At 41.8% G+C, this 23,540-nt stretch overlaps 1 protein-coding gene across 2 annotated transcripts in view; it reads right to left on the reverse strand.

The window, feature by feature from the left end:
- The window catches only part of LOC126263723 (allergen Tha p 1-like), a 201,073-nt gene extending 188,798 nt beyond the window's left edge, over window positions 1–12,275 (reverse strand). Inside the window, exons 1-2 of one of the 2 annotated variants that reach the window (XM_049960876.1) lie at window positions 12,029–12,270; window positions 7,730–8,039 (exon numbers count right to left, since the gene is read on the reverse strand). In XM_049960876.1, the coding sequence (XP_049816833.1) occupies window positions 7,849–8,039; window positions 12,029–12,215 (378 nt within the window). In that variant the 5' untranslated portion in view covers window positions 12,216–12,270 and the 3' untranslated portion in view covers window positions 7,730–7,848. Of the gene's footprint in view, window positions 1–7,729; window positions 8,040–12,028 lie in introns of those variants that run through there. The other variant, XM_049960877.1, reaches the window with a different exon arrangement.
- Window positions 12,276–23,540: the final 11,265 nt, after the last annotated feature.

Consider the following 23,540-nt stretch of genomic DNA (forward strand, 5'->3'; position numbering starts at 1 on the left):
CGTTTACATGCGACCATGTCTTCTGGATGCTTTGTCTCTTTTGTCAGATCATGTACGTAAGGTTCTTTCACTAATACTGTGTATGTTTGTTCTATATCTAGTCCTAAACCGCTGTATCGATCTCGGCCAAATTTGGTACAGATATCACTGCGTGGAAAGAACCACTGTGAGGTTACGAACGAGTTACCTCTCACTGGTACGGGGGTGAAAAAGTAGCACAGCTCAGGACCCTCAAATAGCCAAACCATATTCATCCAGTATTTGAGATTAAAAGCACTTAGTAACTTACAATGAACTTTGCGCGTAATTTCAAGCCTTTACGAGTTATTCTCAATGCTATCACCTGAAAACGATGATTGCTTGCTATATTTTAATTGTTCTTGTTGTAAGACTACCGCATCAGGAAGGACCTTTTAATTTAATTCTGTTTACTACTCTCTTTACAACACATTTTGCAGACAGTATTTACATATGTCACTAAATGTAAATGTCATGTGATAGGGCGTCTTTCGATTTGACGCCACTTCCGCGACTTGGGCGTCGATGAGGATGAAATGATGATGATTAGGACAACACAACACCCAGTCCGTGAGCGGAGAAAATCTCCGGCCCAGCCGGGAATCGAACCTGGCCCCTGAGGATGGACCTTCTGTGGCGCTGACCACTCAGCTACCGGGGACGGACACATATGTCACTGAATGTTCATAAACAATGAGATGGGTGAAAACGAAACTGCAGGTGATATTCGAGAGACATACGGGTCAACTGAGAGTACAAATATGTGTAGAATGTGTTAAGTGTATGAGAAACACACTAAGGTGCCGAAACATGGGATACCTCCTAATATAGTGTCAGACCTCATTTTGCCCGGCGTAGTGTAATAACTAGAGTGACATGGACTCTAAAAGTCGTGGGAAGTCTTCTTCAGACATGTTGAGCCATCCTGCCTCTATAGTCGTACATAATTGCGGAAGTGTTGCTGGTGCAGGATTTTGTGCAGGAAATGACCTTTCCATTACATCCCATAAATGTTCTATGTCATTCATGTCGGGCGATCTGGGTGGCCATATCATTCGTTCGAATTGTACAAAATGTTCTTCAAACCATTTGTGTCAACAATTGTGGCCTGGTGACACGACGCTTGGGGGCATCAAGTCCATGAAAGGCTGCAGATATTCCCCAGGTCAATGATCGGTTCATTTGGATCGGAGGACCCAGCTTATTCCATCTAAACAGAACCCGAATAATTATGGAGCCTCCACCATCTCTCTCAGTGCCTGTTGACAACTTGGATCCGTGGGGTCTACGTCACACTCGAACCCTGTCATCATCTGCAATCGGGACTCATCTGACCAGGCCAGCTGTTAGCAGGCTTTGCTGTTAGAGAGGGCACTCGCGTCGATCATCTGCTGCCATAGCCATTAACGCCAAATTGCACCCGCCCCCCTCCTACCCCTCCTCCTCCTCCTCCTTCTTCTTCTTCTTCTTCTTCTTCTTCTTCTTCTTCTTCTCCACTGTCCAAACTGATACGCTCGTAGTACGTCATTTCTGCTGTTAGTTTACGCATCTTCGTTCGTCTGTTAGCACTGACAAGCCTGTGCAAAAGCCGTTGCTCTCGGTCGTTAAGTGAACTACCATTCTGCATCAAAATTCTGTTAATTCATGTGGTGTGACCACAGTCACATCGGAAACCTTTTCACACAAACCATTTGGGTACAAATGACAACTCCGCCATACTCTGCCATTTTGGACCATGTGTACATGATACTACCGCCACCTGTAATGCTGCTATCGCTATCCCATGACTCTTCTCCCCTCACTGTATACGTGGCATGCGTGTATGTGCGCAGGATCACAGGCAAAAAGGTCCTCCTAAAACCCCAGATCGCTTTCAACTCCGCTTGCTACATATCTTATTTACTATCTGGAAAGAAATACTATGGCGATGTGTGTAAGCAATCTCCAATTAGGATTGGGAGTGACAAATGGAGAGGGAAGAGGGGAGGAAGATATGAACTTAAAAAGAGGGGGAACGGGGACCTGGGTAGAGAAAGTGGGAGAGGAAGAAGTGTATAGAGAAAGGTGGACGAGGAGATAGATGGTGAAAGGGGAGAGAAGAACATGGACTGAAAAATGGAGGAGATTGAAAGACGGAGGTGATATGAGGAGATGGACAAAGGGAAGGGAGATGTGGCGGACAGAGAGATGGGCGAGGAGAAGGTGCGTAGGGTAAGGAGGGAGAAGTAGATAACAGAGGCTGTTGACAGAGAGAGAGAAGGAGGGAGGAGAAGGACTCAGAGTGAGGATTAGAGAGTGACAACGAGAGCGGCAGGCACATTTTAGCTGCAGGTGGTGTTGCTCCGTGCTATCAGTGTTGACCTTGAACCTGCAGGCCGACATGGTTCAAATGCTAATCATTTCTGAGAAACATACTAATGTACATGTCCTGCGAATATGAATTATGTTTCTATTTATTCAAGGTGTTGTACACTGAAGCGCCAAAGAAACTGGTATAGGAATGCGTATTCAAATACAGTGATATGCAAACAAGCGGAATACGGCGCTGCGTTCAGCAACACCTATATAAGACGATAAGTGTCCGGAGCAGTTGTCAGATCGGTTACTGCAGCTACAATGGCTGCTTATCAAGATTTAAGTGAGTTTCAACATGGTGTTATAGTCGGCGCACGAGCTGTGGGACACAGCATTTCAGAGGGAAGCGATGAAGTGGGGACTTTCGTGTACGACCACGAGTGTACGTGAATATCAGGAATCCGGTATAGTATCAAATCTCCGACATCGCTGCGGCAGGAAAAAGACCACGCATGAGCGGGAACAACGACGACTGAAGAGTATCGTTCAACGCGACAGAAGTGCAGCCTTTCGCAAACTGCTGCAGACTTCAGTGCTGGGCCATCAAAAGTGTCAGCGTGCAAACCATTCAATGAAACATCATCGATATGAGCTTTTGGAGCCAAACTCCCACTCGTGTACCCTTGATGACTACAGGACACATAGCTCTACGCCTTTCCTGGGCCCATCGACACCTACGATGACGACTGGCAACATGTTGCTTGATCGGACGAGTCTCGTTTCAAATTGTATTGAGCGGATGGATGTGTGCGGGTATGGAGACAGCCTAATGACTCCATGGACCCTGCATATCAGCAGGGGTCTGCTCAGACTGGTGGCGGCTCTCTAATGGTGTGCAGTCGGAGTGATATGGGACACCTGATACGTCTAGATACGGCTTTGACAGGTGACACGTAGATAAGTATCGTGTCTTATCACCTGCATCCCTTCATGTCCATTGTGCAGTGCGACGGACTCGGGCAATTCCAGCAGGACAGTGCGACGCCCCACACTCCCGGAATTGCTACAGAGTGGCTCCAGGAACACACTTCTGAGTTTACATACTTCTGATGGCCACCAAACTCCCATAGATGAACACTACTGAGCATATGTGAAATGCCTTGCAACTTGTTGTTCGGAAGAGGTCTCCACCCCCTCGTTCTCTTCCGGATTTATGGAGAGCCCTGCAGGATTCATGGTGCCAATTCCCTCCAACGCTACTTCAGGCATTAGTCTAGTCCACGCCCCATCGTGTTGTGGCACTTATGCGTGCTCGTGGGGCCGTACTTGACATTAGGCAGGTGTACCAGTTTCCTTGGCTCTTCAGTGCATTTTTTCTGTACATGAGTGTATAATCCATAACATCGTAGCTTGTCTTAAATAAACTGACAGTATTCGAATGCAAGTCTGCTTATTTAGTATCAGTTTGGGAAATACATTCATTGACCATAACGCTGGTTTCATGCTACGAATCGACTGACTGAAATTCGGGTGCAATAGAAACTCACTTTGAAAAGCTCAGAGCTGTTAGAACGGTGATTTTCTGGGCCAACTATGCCGGAATACTTACCTCGGAAATCTAAAATATCTCAAGCGTCACTTACTTCCACACACGCTGGTTCTTCTACACAAGAGACTGCTCTGCAATGTTCGCACACAAGTCTTTGTGAGTGGCTCGTCACTGAAATCATTTCATACTGAGTACAGTGGAGAGAGTGTAAGGGGAGATTCAGTGTTTCAAAACCTATCCGCATTACGACAAGTATGACATTCTGTTCTAACTGACAGTGAACCTGAGTCATTTCCTTGCGTTTCTGATGTTAGATTGCCGTTCACAACCTGAGTTGGATCAAACCATTTGCTGAAGCGGAGGGGTCTACAAATTCGTGATAGCTGAAACGTATAGCTAATGGTGACTCTCAAAAATGTCAGCAAAGGATGCGAAGAGGAGCAACATGAACTTAGTGTTAATACCTACGAAACCTATTCAACATAATGAAGACGGCTTCCACGCCAGCTTACGGTACAGAGTGCATCTATCTGCAAATTATTTCCCATTCCGAAATAAACTATACCGGTTGGCTGAGTTCTTTCGAACGACTAGTAGAGAAGTCGAAGGTAACATATCATGGTTGCAGGGTTTCTATGATGCTTACAATTTGTAGCAATGTTACTAAAAATGACATCTGGGTTTGAGGTGGGTGGAAAACCTGAAGCAGATAATTCAGCGATTCTGTGTCAAGAGAGGCTACAACTTGCTAGAGTTCTGTCATAGGAATGAGAGCTGCAGAGCCCCACTAAACACATCAGGGAAACATTATCCATAGAAGGCGGCTGCTATTCTATCTCGGAAACCAGTAGGACATTTGCCCATATTGTTTTTGCTTGAAGTGAGCCATGCAGTTGTATCTCCGAGTACGGCCCTGGAACGCCGGTATGATTGAAAGGTATTGGTTGTGTACCACTTATGTTGGAGTGCGCTAATAACAATTGTGAGCGGAATTATCCTGCTTTATAAAGTGACCGTTGTGTTACATATTCATTCAAACGACATGTCTCTCAATTGATGTATCCATTTTCCGATGCTATTAGGAATCTATATAATCTGACTGACTCTGCGAGATGACTGAGAAACTTAGCTTCATCGCAGTCTCCATTCCACCAGATGAATAACAACATGTATCAGCTGGTATGTAGGAAATTTAATGAACATTAGTTTCTCACTTGATATGTTCCCACTAGAGACAGCGGTTTGATGTTTTTTTCGGGGAATACGTATAAAAATGACTTTATGTGTGCTCTGCCTCCGAAACCAATCGGAATAAGCCTATATCAAGTTTTTTTAGTTCAAGTGAGTGGTACTGTCTATATCCAAATATCGATTATTCCTCCAGCAACGGACTGTATATTCGAAAATCGTTGATTATGTACTATTTATGTTGGGCCGCCTCGTTTTTATAAGTTAAACATAAAGTAAATTCGTAGTACGGATTCGTCTTAGCCAATGTCGGCTGCAAGTTGTATTCATTTCATAAAATAAGCATCAAACGAAAAAACTACAAAGAACGAAACATGTTTAGCTTGAAGGGGGAAACCAGATTGCGCTATGGTTGGCGGGCTAGATGCCGCTGCCATAGGTCAAACGGATATCAACTGCGTTTTTTTTTTTTTTTTTACATAGGAACCCCGATTTTATTACATATTCGTATACTACGTAAAGAAATATGAATGTTTTAGTTGGACTACTTTTTTCGTTTTGTGATAGATGGCGCTGTAATAGTCACAAACGTATAACTACGTGGTATCACGTAACATTCCGCCAGTGCGGTCGGTATTTGTTTCGTGATACATTACCCGTGTTAAAATGGACCGTTTATCAATTGCGGGAAAGGTCGACATTGTGTTGATGAATGGCTATTGTGATCAATATGCCCAACGGGCGTGTGCTGTGTATGCTGCTCGATATCCTGGACGACATAATCCAAGCGTCCGGATAGTTACGTTATTTAAGGAAACAAGAAGTGTTCAGCCACATGTGAAACGTCAACCACGACCTGCAACAAAAGATGACACCAAAGTAGGTGTTTTAGCTGCTGTCGCGGCTAATCCGCACATCAGTAGCAGGCAAATTGCGCGAGAATCGGGAATCTCAAAAACGTCGGTGTTGAGAATGCTTCATGAATATCGATTGCACCCGTACCATATTTCTATGCACCAGGAATTTCATGGCGACGACTTTGAACGTCGTGTACAGTTCTGCCACTGGGCACAAGAGAAATTACGGGATGATGACAGATTTTTTGCCACCGTTCTATTTAGCGACGAAGTGTCATTCACCAACAACGTTAACGTAAACCGGCATAATATGCACTATTGGGCAACGGAAAATCCACGATGGCGGTGACAAGTGGAACATCAGTGACCCTGGCGGGTTAATGTATGGTGCGGCATTATGGGAGGAAGGATAATTGGCCCCCCTTTTATCGATGGCAATCTAAATGGTGCAATGTATGCTGATTTCCTACGTAATGTTCTCCCGATGTTACTACAAGATGTTTCACTGCATGACAGAATGGCGATGTACTTCCAACTTGATGGATGTCCGGCTCATAGCTCGCGTGCGGTTGAAGCGGTATTGCATAGCTTATTTCATGACAGGTGGATTGGTCGTCGAAGCACCATACCTTGGCCCGCACGTTCACCGGATCTGACGTGGCCGGATTTCTTTCTGTGGGAAAAGTTGAAGGATATTTTCTATCGTGATCCACCGACAACGCCTGACAATATGCGTCAGCGCATTGTCAATGCATGTGCAAACATTACGGAAGGAGATCTACTCGCTGTTGAGAGGAATGTCGTTACACATATTGCCAAATGCATTGAGGTTGACGGACATTATTTTTGAGCACGGTTTGCACTAATGTGGTATTTACAGGTAATCATGCTGTAACAGCATGTGTTCAGGGAAATGAAGAATTCACACAGGTACATGTATCACATTAGAACAGCCGAAAATGTTCAAAGGTACCTAAGTTCTGTATTTTAATTTAAAAAACTTACATGTTACCACCCGTTCGTCTAAAATTGTGAGCCATATGTTTGACTATTACAGCGCCATCTATCACAAACCGAAAAAATTGGTCCACCTAAAACATTCATATTTCTTTACGTACTACACGAATATGTAATAAAAATTGGGGTTCTTATTTTTTTTTAAAAAAAGCAAATGAATATACCGTAGACTATTTGTTGGGACGACAATATATTTATTTTCCTTATAAATTTGTTTTACATGTTTCAAGCGGTCTGTAAATGCATAGTATTCATTTTCTAGAGATCGTTTTAATTTTTTTAATAGTTATTCACACTCATTGGACAATGCTCTCTTTGGACAATGCTTCACTTACATTACTGATCACTTTACCAAAAAATTTCCCAAAGCAGCATCATGATGACCCTGGATACTCAGGTTCTGTTTACTGAGGAAAAATTTATAATTCCAGAAGTTGGCTGCAATTTTCTATGGCTTTTTAAACATTAATTTTTGAATTCCTTGTTTGTATTTAGATATGAAATCTGAAGAATCTGTACCGTCGACAAATACGACTTTTAAGTTACTTCAACGATAACTCATCATATACACTACGCATGAATCGATCCAACTCTTTTCATTTTTAACTCAGAGCAGGGTCATTGCTCTAGCTGCAATGCATTGCTCTTCAGCCGCTGTGCGTAAAGTGGGGTACACTATTTTAATTTAAAACGTTTCAGTGAACGCAATACTATGTTTCTTAATTTATTAAAATCGAGTAGCACTTGTCGATAGAGACACATTCATTTCTCTGAGACTGGTTAATTAAAGAACACAAAACAAAGCCTCTTTTGACTAACGTGTTTTATTTAAAAACATTAGGCGGGTTTATCCGCATAACAACAATTTACATAATTTAAATGTTTTGGAGCTTTCACAGTACAGCCCGAAAGGTGCCCTGGAGTTTAAGCGGAGACCTTTTTCAGCTCCTCGCCGTACTTCTGCCTGTAGCTGCCGGTGGGGTCGTACTTGTTCTCCAGCGGCGTCCACAGGTCGGGCTTCTCCTTGATAAGGAACCTGATCACCTTCTCGGCGCCAGCCTTCTGCTTCTCGTTGCACTTGGAGCACTCATTGGTCAGAGCATCAGGAATGGCGGCTGTGAACAGACAGTGATTGGAGTTAGACCAGATTAGTCAGTGCACTTTACGAATATGGGTTAACGAAGTCGTTCGAAACGAAAGAAAAGCACCGACTAGTGGAGGATGAGGATGGAAACAACCATGTCCTTATCAAATGAAACATTGCGTTTGCATTAATATACTTGGGAAACCACGTCAGAACTATGTATTCATTACTGCACGGGGAATTGAACATTTCTTCTATCGAATGCACCTCTAGTGCCTTAACCATTGCATCACCGATCTCGGTTATTGACAACAAAGGAAGTCATACACATAGCGTTAAGTTAAGCATTCAGATTAAGAGGGTAGACGACCAGAGAGAGCCAAAGGAGGGTGAGTTGTTGTAACACATCATTGTTTTGAAGAAATTATACGATCAAGCTGGCAGTAGGTTTGGGAGAATCCCATTTAGGACTCCTTCGTAGCGGATTTCCACTACTGTCATTCGACTGAGTAAAGGTTTTGCACCTCAACAAAAAAAATTGTTTTACATACGACTGCTTCCTAATAAATAAGCGAGCACTCAAAAATTCCACAGCGCAACAGCTGCCTACTGGTAATTTACACATGGAATCAATTGTGTGGCTCCTATTATTTCGATTGTAGCAGGACAGCATAGATGAAAAGTAGATCTTTTTCCCTTCTTCTTACCACTATGGAAAATTTAGACTCATTCAGTAGTGGAGGTGTACGACGGTAATCGGAACTAGTTTGCGCAATATTGAGTGGAAATTATTAATGGTGTTAAAATGTACAGCAGAGAGTAACTTACACCGGGAAGAGCTCTAGAGCCGAATTGCTTCAGCAACAGCTAACGATACGCGTTCCTTTTATATTTGGCACCGTGAAGCGACAGCGAAGAAAGAATTCCCATACGTGTACGGTCAAATTTATATACGGTGTTTCACAACTGTAATTACAGGCTGCTGGGGGTTGCCAAGGGTACTTGAAGTTTGATAAGTAAACCATGTCCAGAAATGTAGTTTGGATCTAAAGTATCTGAAGATCGGAACGCGGTGCGCACCCAGAGGAGACAATGAGCTCTGCGTGTTTGCTCCATGGTATATCTCGGCGTGGACAATGTTTCGAGTACTGTCGGGTTCTGTTCCACGTGATGAGTGAATTCCTCTTCAAAGTCTAGAGCGCAGCGCGTCGACGAAGCACCACAGTCAACCCATCTGGTTCCGTGCCTACCAGTTTCTAGAAGCCGTTGTAGTTGGACGGAAATGGTACATTATGCCACGTTACAACGGTGACTGCCGGCAGGTTGTGTACGTACCGTGAACCGGGAGGTGTGAAAGTAATACGATCTTCAATCTTATTTTACGAGTATATCCAAATGGGACATTTCCGGACATTCGTTCCTTTTCAAAATTTTATCTACTGAGTCCCTTCCACAAACACTAGAAGCCTGTAACAGGAAATGTTAAACAACCTATACAGACGGCAGGGAATCCTATATCAAATAGTAGCTTTTTCGACATGAACTACGTCTTAAAACAAGTCTGGCTCAGAGTAACCCCTCTAAGAGAGTATCGGCAGGCTTTGTGCAAGCACAACAACAAGTCATAGTTTGGCTCCATTCTGTAAGATTTTCATGATGCGTGAGGTAGCTACGAGACGTCTATGGAGCAGTTTCTCTTCAGTCTATACTGGGGTCTTCACAGGTCATGTACTTCAAGTCACCACAAAGGAAAAGTACTACCGTGGACACGTGAAAGACGGTTTTATTCTTTTTCAAGGTAGCCCGACTGCGGTCTCTGCAGATGCTCGAACAATTTGCAAACACGAGGCTCACAGGCCCTGCCCACACAAACGCACACATAAGGTGTAAATCATTCATATCCGACCACGGAATCATCTACCTCCCTAACTCCACAGAAACTCTCCTCCACAGAATGGTGGACTAGGGCTCGTCCAAGAAAAGATAATGTGAAATAGCTTAGCCGCTGCCTAGAAGTCTCTTTCCAGAAGAGCTAGTGCAGCGAAGTGTGCAGAAAAGTACTTGCAAAGTTTGGAAGGTAGGCGATAGGTACTAAAAGAATAGCTGTGAGCGTATGCCGTGAATGAGGCTTGCATAGCTCAGGAGTTAGAAGTGATGCCCACGAGAGGCGACGTTCTCGGTTCGACGCTCGGCTCCACGCAAAGTTTTAATCTGCCAAGATATTTCCAAAGATGGTACACTCATCAGCAGAGTTCATTCCTTCTGGACCTATGGTTCTCCTGTTACATTTGTTGCTTGCATGCTGCTTTTGTCTCAAAATCAGTACGGTGGACTTCCACATTTGGTGTTCAATAATTAATCAGTGTAGTTGTGAAGCAAGGGAAAAGGATAATAGGAACTGTTTACATTTGATAGTTTGGATGTATGCTGTACATAAAGAGAATGAAATGAAATTTCTAGGAATGTACAAAGAAAATAAATGAGATTAAATATACAGAAGAAGGCTTGTGTTTAAAGTTCTCTCGAAAAGTAGCACTCAGAGTACAAGTTTACCGAAACAAAGGTAGTGCGTAGTTGCAATATTTCAAAAGGAAATATCCTGGCATTCCCTTGAAGTGATTAACGGATCCACCGAGAACCCAATCCTACTGAAAATTTTTTTCAGTCTCACCTTTCTCGAATAGGAGTCTAGAGGTGTAGCCAATTCAGATTGTACATATATGGGAAATAGAATCAGAGAAATAAAACGTGCCATTATTTACGTGAAACATTGGCGTGCGAATGTAAAATATATACCTCCGTTGAGGTACTAATGACGCAGCATAGAAAAGAATGCTGAAGGCTTTAAAACAAGAGTCATTTTCTGATGCCACGTCTTCCAATTAAAGCCTCAGTGCCTCACGAATAAAATCGACTGTTAAACTGAAATGGAGTTGTAGTGGTCACCTATCTGATGACTGATTTGTTGAATCTCTCCATGCTACTCTAACGTAACCCTATTGATCTCTATATTACCACAACCACCACCAATTTTTACCTGCTTATTGTAGTCATAAGCTTTTCCCCCTCGACCTTTTCTGACCCCTTATGTCCTTTCAGTATCAAAGTAACGATTCCTTGATGCATCTTGATATATCCTATCAACCGATCCTTTCTTTCATTCAATCTGTGTTACAAATTTCGTTTCCCCAATTAGATTCAGTACCTTGTTACTACTTATCGGATCTACCTATCTTTCTAATTTTCAGCAGTCTCCTGTTGCACCACATTTCAAAAGGTTCTATTCTCCTCTTGTGTGAACTGTCTTATCATCAACGTTTCGTTGATCTTCAAAGAACTTCAGAAAAGACTTCCTAACGTTTAATTGTAAATTTTATGTTAACTAATTTCTGTCTTCAAAAATACTTTTCTTGGTATTTCAAGCCTGCCATTTTTACTCTTTCTACTGCAGATGTTGCCACTTATTACGCTCTCCAACTAACAAAAATCATCTACTTATCTCATTCTTTTTGCATCGCCTGATTGAATTCAATCATAATACGTTACTCTTGTGATTCGTTTGTTGATGTTCATTTTACAATCTCTTTTCACGATATTACCGACGTTCAACTGCTCTCCCAAGCCCTGACAGAATTACAACAACATCGACGAAGCCCGAAGTTTCAATTTCTTCTCCCTGAACCTTAATTTCCTTTTGAATTATCTCCATGATTTCCTACACAGCTTATTCATTTTTCAGGCCGTATGACACAGCGGATAGGCTAAAGCCCTGCCAGACTCCCTTTCGACTACTGCTTCCTTTTCATGTCTCTCGACTACTATAACTGCTGTATGGTTTCCGTATAAGTTGTAGACAATCTCTCACTCTCCGCATCTTATTCTGCAACCTTCAGAATTTCAGTATGTCTTCAATATTATGCAAAGCATAGGAGGAACAGTTTACCAATAAAGCTACTAAATTATTTTCGTTAGTCAGAGAGTTTGTGTGGCCCAGCATTGGCCATTGGCTGGCGTACTCACCCTTGAGCTCTTTGCCGTCAGCCGTGCAGGACGTGTCGGCGTCCGACAACAAACACTCGTGGTACTTTTTGAGCAGGCGGTCGTTGTGCAGGATGTCGTCCAGGTCGATATTGTCGTACTTGGTGGTGTAGGCGGCGGCAGCAGCCACCAGGCACACCAGCGACAGGGCGAAGGCGCAGCTCTTCATCGTTGTGGGTGGGAGGTGTTGCGGCGGGTCGCAGTGGCGAGTGAGTCGTCTTGCTCAGCCTCCGAGCGGCTCTTTATACCCGGCGCGCCACGGATGACGTCACGCAGTTTGGCGAAGCGGCTGTTGCCCACCGAGGTGACCCTGTCTGCAGCCAGCACCTCGCCCTCCGCCATCAATCCTGCGACGTGCGAAGGGGGCCGTTCTTCGAAAGCTGTCACAACCGACAGCTTAATGCGGCCTCTTTTTGCTCGCCGTTCGATGCTTTCGCACTTGGAGCCAGGTCATTCGGTGCCTTCGCCTCGCGTATTCCTGTTCTTCTTTGCTGCCTCGTCTTCGTCGAATGGCAGCGTTTGTTTTTCACATTAACATCTCGTCCCTGGTCTAACGTAACCTAGCTTTGTCAACGGCCTGTAACACCTTTGTAATGACAGAACGAAATAAATAGAATAGTGTGAAATCAAGAAACGAAGGCCGTGAAGTCCACGATCAATATGACAATCAAGTAAAATCGCCCTGAACATTGAGCCAATCGTCCCACCGACGCAACTGGCTGCAGAAGGCTGTTTGGTAAAACAACGTATCCTGCTGCGTGAACAAGTCGTTAACTGGCAGCTACACATCATCGTTAAGTAGATATCGTCATCTTTCCAACGCCTTCTTGAGGGACCGAAGGCTTTTCATTCGGACGGGGAGAGATCTCGGCTATAGAACAGGTCCTCGAGTGTTATCCACTTCAGTTGCTGTATCATATTCGACAGGGGGGCCTCTTGAGCCGAATCACGATCAGAACGAAACTTAGAGCATCATTCTACAACTGTGGTTTTGGACAGACATGCTGCCCAATGCGTATTCTCTGATGGATGTCTAACAGTGTTTGTTTTTCGGCAGCCAAGGAAGAAATAATTGCACGTTAGTCCTGTTTCGACGCATTTGGTAAGAACGTCTCCATAGTTCACCGCACGCACATCGGAAAGGCACGAATACCACACTAAACACTTGTCTACGTATCGGTGCTTTTACAGTCGTATCGCAGTCGCGCTACATTGAATGTACCCTGCAGAAACACCCTCAAACGAAAACTTTTCGATTACCCGTTGTAAATTTATTATACGAGCTCTAGTATATCACGTTTTCTTTCTGATATAGTGTTGTTGTTGTTGCCTTCAGTCCTGAGACTGGTTTGATGCAGCTCTCCATGCTAGTCTATCTTGTGCAAGCTTCTTCATCTCCCAGTACTTACTGCAACCTACATCCTACTGAATCTGCTTAGTGTTTTCATTTCTTGGTCTCCCTCTACGATTTTTACCCTCCACGCTGCCCTCCAATGCTAAATTTGTGATCCCTTGATGCCTCGGAACATGTCCTACCAACCGGTCCCTCCTTCTTGTCAAGTTGTGCCACAAACTCCTCCTATCCCCAAACCTATTCAATACCTACTCTTTAGTTATGTGATCTACCCATCTAATCTTCAGCATTCTTCTGTAGCACCACATTTCGAAAGCTTCTATTCTCTTCTTGTTCAAACTATTTATCGGCCATGTTTCACTTCCATACATGGCTACACTCCATACAAATACTTTCAGAAACGACTTCCTGACACTTAAATCTATACTCGATGTTAACAAATTTCTCTTCTTCAGAAACGCTTTCCTTGCCATTGCCAGTCTACATTTTATATCCTCTCTACTTCGACCATCATCAGTTATTTTGCTTCCCAAATAGCAAAACTCCTTTACGACTTTAAGCGTCTCAATTCCTAATCTAATTTCCTCAGCACCATCCGACTTAATTTGACTACATTCTATTATCCTCGTTCCGCTTTTGTTTATGTTCATCTTATATCCTCCTTTCAAGACACTGTCCATTCCGTTCAACTGCTCTTCCAAGTCCTTTGCTGTCTCTGACAGAATTACAATGTCATCGGCGAACCTCAAAGTTTTTATTTCTTCTCCATGGACTTTAATACCTACTCCGAATTTTTCTTTTGTTTCCTTTACTGCTTGCTCAATATACAGATTGAATAACATCGGGGACAGGCTACAACCCTGTCTCACTCCCTTCCCAACCGCTGCTTCCCTTTCATGCCCCTCGACTCTTATAACTGCCATCTGGTTTCCGTACAAATTGTAAATAGCCTTTCGCTCCCTGTATTTGACCCCTGCCACCTTCAGAATTTGAAAGAGAGTATTCCAGTCAACATTTTCAAAAGCGCTCTCTAAGTCTACAAATGCTAGAAATGTAGGTTTGCCTTTCCTTAATCTGTTTTCTTAGATAAGTCGTAGGGTCAGTATTGCCTCACGTGTTCCAACATTTCTGCGGAATCCAAACTGATCTTCGCCGAGGTCGGCTTCTACCAGTTTTTTCATTCGTCTGTAAAGAATACGCGTTAGTATTTTGCAGCTGTGACTTATTAAACTGATAGTTCGGTAATTTTCAAAAAAATGGTTCAAATGGCTCTGAGCACTATGGGACTCAACTGCTGAGGTCATTAGTCCCCTACAACTTAGAACTACTTAAACCTAACTAACCTAAAGACATCACAAACATCCATGCCCGAGGCAGGATTCGAACCTGCGACCGTAGCGGTCTTGCGGTTCCAGACTGCAGCGCCTTTAACCGCACGGCAACTTCGGCCGGCTCGGTAATTTTCACGTTTGTCAACACCTGCTTTCTTTGGGATTGGAATTATTATATTCTTCTTGACGTCTGAGGGTATTTCGCCTGTCTCAAACATCTTGCTCACCAGATGGTAGAGTTTTGTCAGGACTGGCTCTCCCAAGGCGGTCAGTAGTTCCAATTTGAATTTTGTCTACTCCCGGGGACTAGTTTCGACTCAGGTCTTTCAGTGCTCTGTCAAACACTTCACGCACTATCGTATCTCCCATTTCATCTTCATCTACATCCACTTCCATTTCCATAATAGTGTCTTCAAGTACATCGCCCTTGTATAGACCCTCTATATACTCCTTCCACCTTTCTGCTTTCCCTTCTTTGCTTAGAACTGGGTTTCCATCTGAGCTCTTGATATTCATACAAGTGGCTCTCTTTTCTCCAAAGGTCTCTTTAATCTTCCTAGGCAGTATCTGTCTTACCCCTGAGCTCGTATATTAAATGCGATTCCTGAATTACATGGCTCGTATATTATGTGATTCCTGAATTACGTGGCTCGTCCCTATAATGCGATTCCTGAATTACATGGCTCACACACACACACACACACACACACACACATATATATATATATATATATATATATATATATATATATATATATATATATATTACCGCAATGCCCAGTACTCAAACAGTTCATACAGCCATAAACTTTCCATCCCAGCAGCATTCAGGGATATCATAAAACCTATTTAGAGAGACCTGGCAAATCCTGAAATACTGTAGAAGTACCTTCATGGTTAGACTCAAAATCCCAAAGGGTCTTTCAATAAGCTTATATGGAATCGCATACCAAAATATGTTTTTGTTGGAATGAAGACACTAAAGTGGGAATGGGGGGGGGGGGGGTTAGTGATGCTGTTATTGCTTTTAATCTTGGCAATATTGGTAGGGTGAAAGTGCTAAAGCACATGGGAATTATTCGTGGGGCAAACTGCGTCAGAGAACTTGAACGGATGGACAAGATTCTCATTGATAAAGCAGAGTATGCAGCACAGTTGGCCACTAAGAAGTCCAGAAAGAAGAAAAGAAGAAAAACTTCGAAAAGATCAAGATAATGATATACAGTATGGTGCAGGGTGCTTCTGAATGACTGAAAATAAAAAATGCAGCATAATAAAACTAGTACACAACATTTTAACTGTGTAATTTAAAACAATTGTATTCCCGAAAGCAGCGTCTGAAATGCAATAATTGTAGTTCAATAGACTCAGATCATACATTTTAATGTTCTGTAATAGTTTCATATCAAAGGCTGTAGTGGTTCCTGAAATACAGGGAAGTCAAGTCGCTAAATTTAACATTGTCGGGATAAGGCGTTCCAACTCCCCTTAATATGCGGAATTCCAGTCATTTCACTGCTCCTTCATTTGGAATAAGGGGTAATCGTATTATTTGCCTTCGGAACAAATTATTTGTCAAGTTTCAGTATGGTTTTTTGAGTTTTGATAAGAATAATGTGTGCATGATTTTGGTTAGAGAATAGAAAAGAGAAATGAAAGACACCCTCAGGCCTCGGAACCTAATACCATTGGTGTCGCAAGAGTAAGAGTTGGCTAAGGGAGACCGATAGGAAAGTAAACGGAAGAAGCCTGACACAAGTAAGTGGAAGTAATGTCAGACTTAGCTGAGGGTCCATGTGGTTGCCACCCACGTGCTCCCAAGACAGGAGCCCCCTTGGGGGACTGCTCTATGTCTGGAATCTCACCGACCTGTCTAGCACGGGTGACCCTGCCGGGATCATAGCTCCCGCCAGCATAACTCAGTGGATCACTGAGACACAACCCCCCCCCCCCACCACCACCACCACCAACGTTAAGGTGGTAGTGCTTGAAGAGGCTCATTCTAAAAATACAGAGCAACTTTATTAAATGGAATCGTGAGAACCTCGAGTCGCAATTTCAATTCGTTCGTAAGTCTTGAACTTGAAAGCCAGTAAGTTTGTACAGCTACAATGTCACGTCACTGAAGATCGAAACTAAGCCCATTCTTCTGTAATGTTAGCAGATGTATGTACCTTTGTGCTTGAGTGTTGTATGAAACGCATTTTTACATCTTATTGAATTTCCCTTGTAAATCAACGCCTTTCATTGTGGATTCAGGTTCTGAACTACATATGAACAGAGTAAAAAAATAGCATTATTCAGTCAACCAGTAGTATGGAATACATTTGTGGCTAAATTATTTGCTATTTCGTCAGTTGACCAGTTTAAGGAATTTTCTTGATGTGTGGTACTTGCTCAGATTTGGATCGCCTTCTCATTAAATTCTCGATTAAGGCCCACGCCTTCAGCGTTCGTGGATCGTTTGTATGCTTGACATACTTCGCAAATTTCGACGAAGCTGTTATCGGGGTTTTGCTTGTATGACTTCTGCCTTATGCGTCCACATGTTGATTGGTTCACTTGTATCTCCTAAACTCAGCCTATATACTCGTTGCTGAATAACCATTGGATTTTGTAGTAGTTTCTAGCAGTAGTAGTACGATATTTATTCGCATTGTTATGGAATGAGCCAGTGCAGTAATGTTACATCCGTTTCCCGAATACTTATTTTCTTTGACCTCCCTTTTCACCCCATCACATTGTTTAGATCTGAAGCAATACGATAATTCGTTAAACGTTCGTGTAATGTAGAGGACCACACCAATTTTTAATATCTGATAATCATTGTCTTATCTGGACTTGGTCCGCAGATAATCTGATTATCGAATAAATCTTTTTGATTGAATGCCAAAATACCCCATATTTCCCAGAACTCAATCTCATTCCCCTTATTTAATGTATTTGGGGAAGAGTGAACTAAGGAATTCATCGATGAAGTTAGACGTCCTGAACTATTCCCTTAATTAATATGCCAAATATGAAAGATAGTCATCCGTTTTGCGTTTCTTTAAACTAGCATCAGATGCAAGCATTGATTAGGGCCTAAATAAAAGTTGAGATTAAAGGAGAGTTAAATAGAGAGTAAAGTTAATGCTTAAAGGAACGGAGTTAAAATAAGTATTTGCTATTTCGTCAGTTGACCAGTTTAAGGAATTTTCTTGATGTGTGGTACTTGCTCAGATTTGGATCGCCTTCTCATTAAATTCTCGATTAAGGCCCACGCCTTCAGCGTTCGTGGATCGCCACTGCAAAAGTAATCCAACCCTCCATCAGCCTCCACCATTTAAACGTAACTGTTCACATTTAATAAACCTCCAGCCTACAAACAATGTAAACGTACCCACTCTCAATTCAGTCCTCCACTTCCACAACATCAATTTCAGCAAACAATTTCTCATACAGTTGTCATTCGTTTCTCTGTTTCTGATTCCATGGGTTTATTCCAACCCATATCGCTTCTTAATGTCCTATATACGATTTCTAATGATGTGACGCTTCCGGCTATTTTCCAGTAATGGCGTTATCTGATATTGTCGAATTTTTTCTTGCTAGTAAGGATTATTTTACAGTAATCTAGACTCGAGGAAAGCTGCTACACAGTTCAACAAATGGAGCACTGTCTAGGTTGTCCTCCTTTTTCTTGTAAATATTTGAACTTAAGCGATATAATAGTGTTATGGAGGCGGCTTCCAGCATTCTAAAGCAAGTTAAACTTTCTTTTACACGGATAAATATTTTCTGTTAGTGACATATTCTATATGCGACGCGAAGCTGTTGTATCTCAAAGTTTTGTTTAAGCTATGCATGAAAACGTGGTAACAGGAGACTGTGCATATAAAATGGCTCTGAGCACTATGGGACTCAACTGCTGTGGTCAACAGTCCCCTAGAACTTAGAACTACTTAAACCTAACTAACCTAAGGACATCACACACATCCATGCTCGAGGCAGGATTTGAACCTGCGACCATAGCAGTCGCACGGTTCCGGACTGCGCGCCTAGAACCGCGAGACCACCGCGGCCGGCCGACTGTGCATATAGATTCAGTTCAGATATACCACTGAAAAGTACCAAAATAATTTTCAGTGGCCAAATAAAAGTCGAATAACGTTCGATTTTAAAAATAAGTGTTTTTATGATTTACAAGTATATGCGTAAATTAGTTATTTTGAAAACTGTTTTTACATATTTATAACTAACTAATTTTGAAATTTGTTGATAGCATCTTTTTCATATCGTTGTGAATATGAAGACAAAATTCATTATTACGCGTACACTAGCGTTGTAAAATGTGTGCTCATAACAACTGACATCACAGAACAAATAAAATGGTGGAAACTTTTTCCATCCAAATTTCATATATCTACCAGGCTGCAAATATAAAGATAAAGGGTTCAAATATGACTCATTTCTACGATTTGGTTCTGTCACTTATCGCTTTCCTGTTCTAAGGCAATGAGTGATAAGAATGAGGGATAAGTATGAAAATCTCAAAGTTCCCCTATGGTTCGGTGTCCCGATTAACTGAAGGATCTCCTGTAACTGTCTCAATAAGCCAGTTCAAAAGTTTGTGGAAGGAGAGGGTATACCACTTCAAACAATACCATGCCTAGTACGTTACTGCTGTGTTAAAACTATCTTTCGAGTTGAGGACATATATACATTGAAGTTTTATGGATATTTACAGTTTTATTTGTTTTAACGGTGATTACGGATGTAATTACACTTTTTGCTGTCACGTTAGAACTATTTTCACTTAGAAAAAAATACTGTTTAGTGTTGTCGATCGTGAGAAAGCCGTCTTCTTGATTTACTGGCTTCAACCTATCTGACATTTAATACAGGCCTCCCGTTGCGCTAAAATGGATATGCAATATCAGATCAGTTGTTCATTGTTTCAAAGTAATGCTTCCACCTATGATATAAAAAAATCTCATACTTTCTTTTGTACACACTCTGCATCTGTATCACTAATATATTCTTGAGTTGCGCGTCGGATTATCTGTGATCACATTCACTTGGCACTTGACGATGGTGAAAGAAATCCCAGAACTGTTTGTGACCAAGCGAATAATAACTGCCTAACATCGAGAAAGTGTTTTCTTTTTGGCATTAACGAGGGTTTTAAATGTATATAGTACATACGTAAGATAGTCCTTGAAAGTGAAATATTATCCTGTTAGTAGTTAAAGATGAGTCGATCGGCTACATAAAAATATTGTCCTTGTGTTTAAAATGACATATGCACTTTTGTATGGAATAATTACTGGAAACAAAGGCCCTTTGCTTCTTTAGCTCTATTGTCTTTTATAACTTGAAGCTACTGGTGTGAATAATATCGTGGGAGAAAAGTATGCAACACAGTTGTATAAAGTTATTTGTAGTTCGTATTCCGAAAGAGCGGTTAAATGAAAGTAAGTAGCAGCGAGTGAGACCACAGACGTCAGTTTCATTTCCAGCAAACAAAAACTTCGCGGCACATTTTTGTTTGAATCAAGCACTGTGTTGTTACCCCATCCAGCAGAACCATAAGCAGGTTTTCACGCAATGTAACGGAGCGACGTAAGCCACAGGAAAGGAATCCACCGCGAAACACAACACAACTACCGAAAATCGTGGCTGTTGCAAAAGCCGTCGTCCTTGTTCCGCGTCGGTGACTGCCGGGGGCCTTGACTCGGTGCTACGAAATACACTCGTTCCGTTGCGCCTTGATTCACGCCGATTGCCAAGGGAATCCCACTCTCAGTGAACAAACAAGGAAATCCCACAAAAACAGCAATAACTAGTCCTCATGCATTTCCACTGGTATGTTCACACACTGTGGCAGCTGAAGGTTGACGTTTTTACGGGCTTCGCCGTCGCTATTTTCAATATTAGTTCACTCTTTATTTGAGCCGTTTATTTTCAGAATCAGATACATCATAATTATAAATTTTTGAGAAACAAGGGGGAAAAAAGCATTTCATTCCAAACGAGGGATTCTCCCAGGAGCAGAGCGTCATTTCAAGCAGCAGATACACAATGCTGGGAATCTTTGTCCTAATTAATTTATTCACAGTCATTGAAAGTAACATCAATGAAACTCATTTAACAACCGACGATACACATGTGACACAGCATATAAATAAAGGTAAAGACCTTCCTCTAGCAGAGGTGAATACTTTGAAGAGCATAATTTGGAATATTTATTCCTTCACTCCACCTTAATTCTAGATATGACAGATACATGTGATAATGTTTAAGATTCTCGATTCACAAAAAATTCGCCAGTACAGGTTGTATAAGTGATACAAATTCTGTCTCTTTAGAAGACAGTCCTGCAATTTTAGTTACACATTTTACTGTGTTAGCAAACAGATAACAGTATAGCCTGATACTGATTTCCTATCAGCATCGGCGAAGGGTACTAATGACATTTTTTTATTTTTCATTTTTATAGTTGTTTCCCTACTCTAAAGTATCTCTAATGTGACGAAATCGTCTCTTAAGACGTTTTAGTGGGATATCTTTAGCTCAGCCTCAAAGTACTGCAGCAGATAACACCATATGTTCAATCAGGCCGTGATGTTCGAGCTACGAAAAGCAAATATCCTATCAGTTCTACAGAGTAAGGCGCTTTCTCATTCAGTCTTCATTATAATTTTATTACAATGGCGTGTTAACTGGCTTTCATTTAGCCATATCAAACCACGCCAAAAGATTTTCAAAGTAATTATTATACTAAAGATTTACCAGTCCTCCTTTTTATCTGGTTCCACTTCCAAAAACAGGGGACATTTCCTAAATCTCTTATTACAATGAATCCAGGTAAGATGTAGTGTAGTTATTACTGTTTCATCTTTACCGAAAACTTGTTTCGGCTATTGCGTCATTATCAAGTAATCCTTTAGAAGCTACAACAGGATAGTCTACTTACATTTGTACAAGTTGTATACGAGGTGTGGCTAGAAAAAAACCGGACTAGTACTGGTGAAACAATAAAACGAATGCAATAAGGCTGAAAGTTGCGTGGCCTGTCACGTGACTCTCGCTCCGCCTACTGCTCGAGTTTCATCTGCCTCCTGCACTCAGTCTGCCCGTGGCGTCTGTTTTAAGTAGTTGACGTTTTGTCTGTGCGTCGGAAAATGTTGAGTGTACAGAAAGAACAGCGTGTTAACATCAAATTTTGTTTCAAACTAGGAAAATCTGCAAGTTTGTTATGTTACAACAAGTGTACGGCGATGATTGTTTATCGCGAACACAAGTGTTTGAGTGGTTTAAACGATTTAAAGATGGCCGCGAAGACACCAGTGATGACACTCGCACTGGCAGACCATTGTCAGCAAAAACTGATGCAAACATTGAAAAAATCGGTAAACTTGTTCGACAAGATCGCCGTTTAACAATCAGAGCAGTGTCTGAGTTAACAGGAGTTGACAAGGAAAGTGTTAGGCGGATTCTTCATGAAAGTTTCAACATGAACAAAGTGTGTTCAAAAATGGTTCCAAAGTGTCTCACAATAGAACAGAAGGAACGCCGAAGAATGATTTGTTCTGACATCCTGGAAACTCCTGTTAACTCAGACACTGCTCTGATTGTTAAACGGCGATCTTGTCGAACAAGTTTACCGATTTTTTCAATGTTTGCATCAGTTTTTGCTGACAATGGTCTGCCAGTGCGAGTGTCATCACTGGTGTCTTCGCGGCCATCTTTAAATCGTTTAAACTACTCAAACACTTGTGTTCGCGATGAACAATCATCGCCATACACTTGTTGTAACATTACAAACGTTTCACTTGCAGATTTTCCTAGTTTGAAACAAAATTTGATGTTAACACGCTGTTCTTTCTGTACACTCAACATTTTCCGACGCACAGACAAAACGTCAACTACTTAAAACAGACGCCACGGGCAGACTGAGTGCAGGAGGCAGATGAAACTCGAGCAGTAGGCGGAGCGAGAGTCACGTGACAGGCCACGCGACTTTCAGCCTTATTGCATTCGTTTTATTGTTTCACCAGTACTAGTCCGGTTTTTTTCTAGCCACACCTCGTATAAGGCTAGCTTACATAGTATACGTAATTGTAGTTGCAGGGGACGACCGCATTGCATCAGTGAGTAAACTTTCTACTATGTTGCTAGACTGTTATTAGTCACTGAATTTCTATTTGTATAGAAATTTTTCGTGAAATACGTTTGACAGCAATAAATACAGTTTATTCTCGTACATGCTTTATGTTAACTGTGTAATCTTCGTTCGTCCGTGATGTGAGTAGTGTTTCAGGGATATTACTATGTTGCTACGATTCGTATCTATGATCATCTTTATTTCTTTTACTGTGTTTTTTATCCCTTCTCGTTTTCCAAAATGTCAATAAAATCTTGTAAATAAATTATATGTTCGAGATGTATTTGTTCATTAAGAATATCGTTTAGATGATTTTTCTGTGTGCATATATATCTCGAATTTTTCCAAGACGTACAGAGCACGTCCTTTTGGCATTTCGTGTAGCATATGTAACTCATTTTCGATATGCTGTTCTTTGTGTGTTTGGTACCTGAGGTGTAAGTAAAACCTTGATTGTTCGCTCTCGCATCTGCTAGTGTAATCCTTGAATTTATGTTACGATTTGGTCCCGTTTGACCGATACATAATTTAGTGTAGTGATTGCACTAAATTTTTTCATGCTTGCGTTTTGAAAAAAGTTTCTAAGAATTTAGATTTTTAAAGATAGAATTTTCGGTTTTGGTTATTGTTTGTTCGAAATACTAGTTCTATGATTGTATT

The sequence above is a fragment of the Schistocerca nitens genome, chromosome 6 (assembly GCF_023898315.1).
Source record: "Schistocerca nitens isolate TAMUIC-IGC-003100 chromosome 6, iqSchNite1.1, whole genome shotgun sequence".
In the NCBI taxonomy this organism is placed as follows: domain Eukaryota; kingdom Metazoa; phylum Arthropoda; class Insecta; order Orthoptera; family Acrididae; genus Schistocerca; species Schistocerca nitens.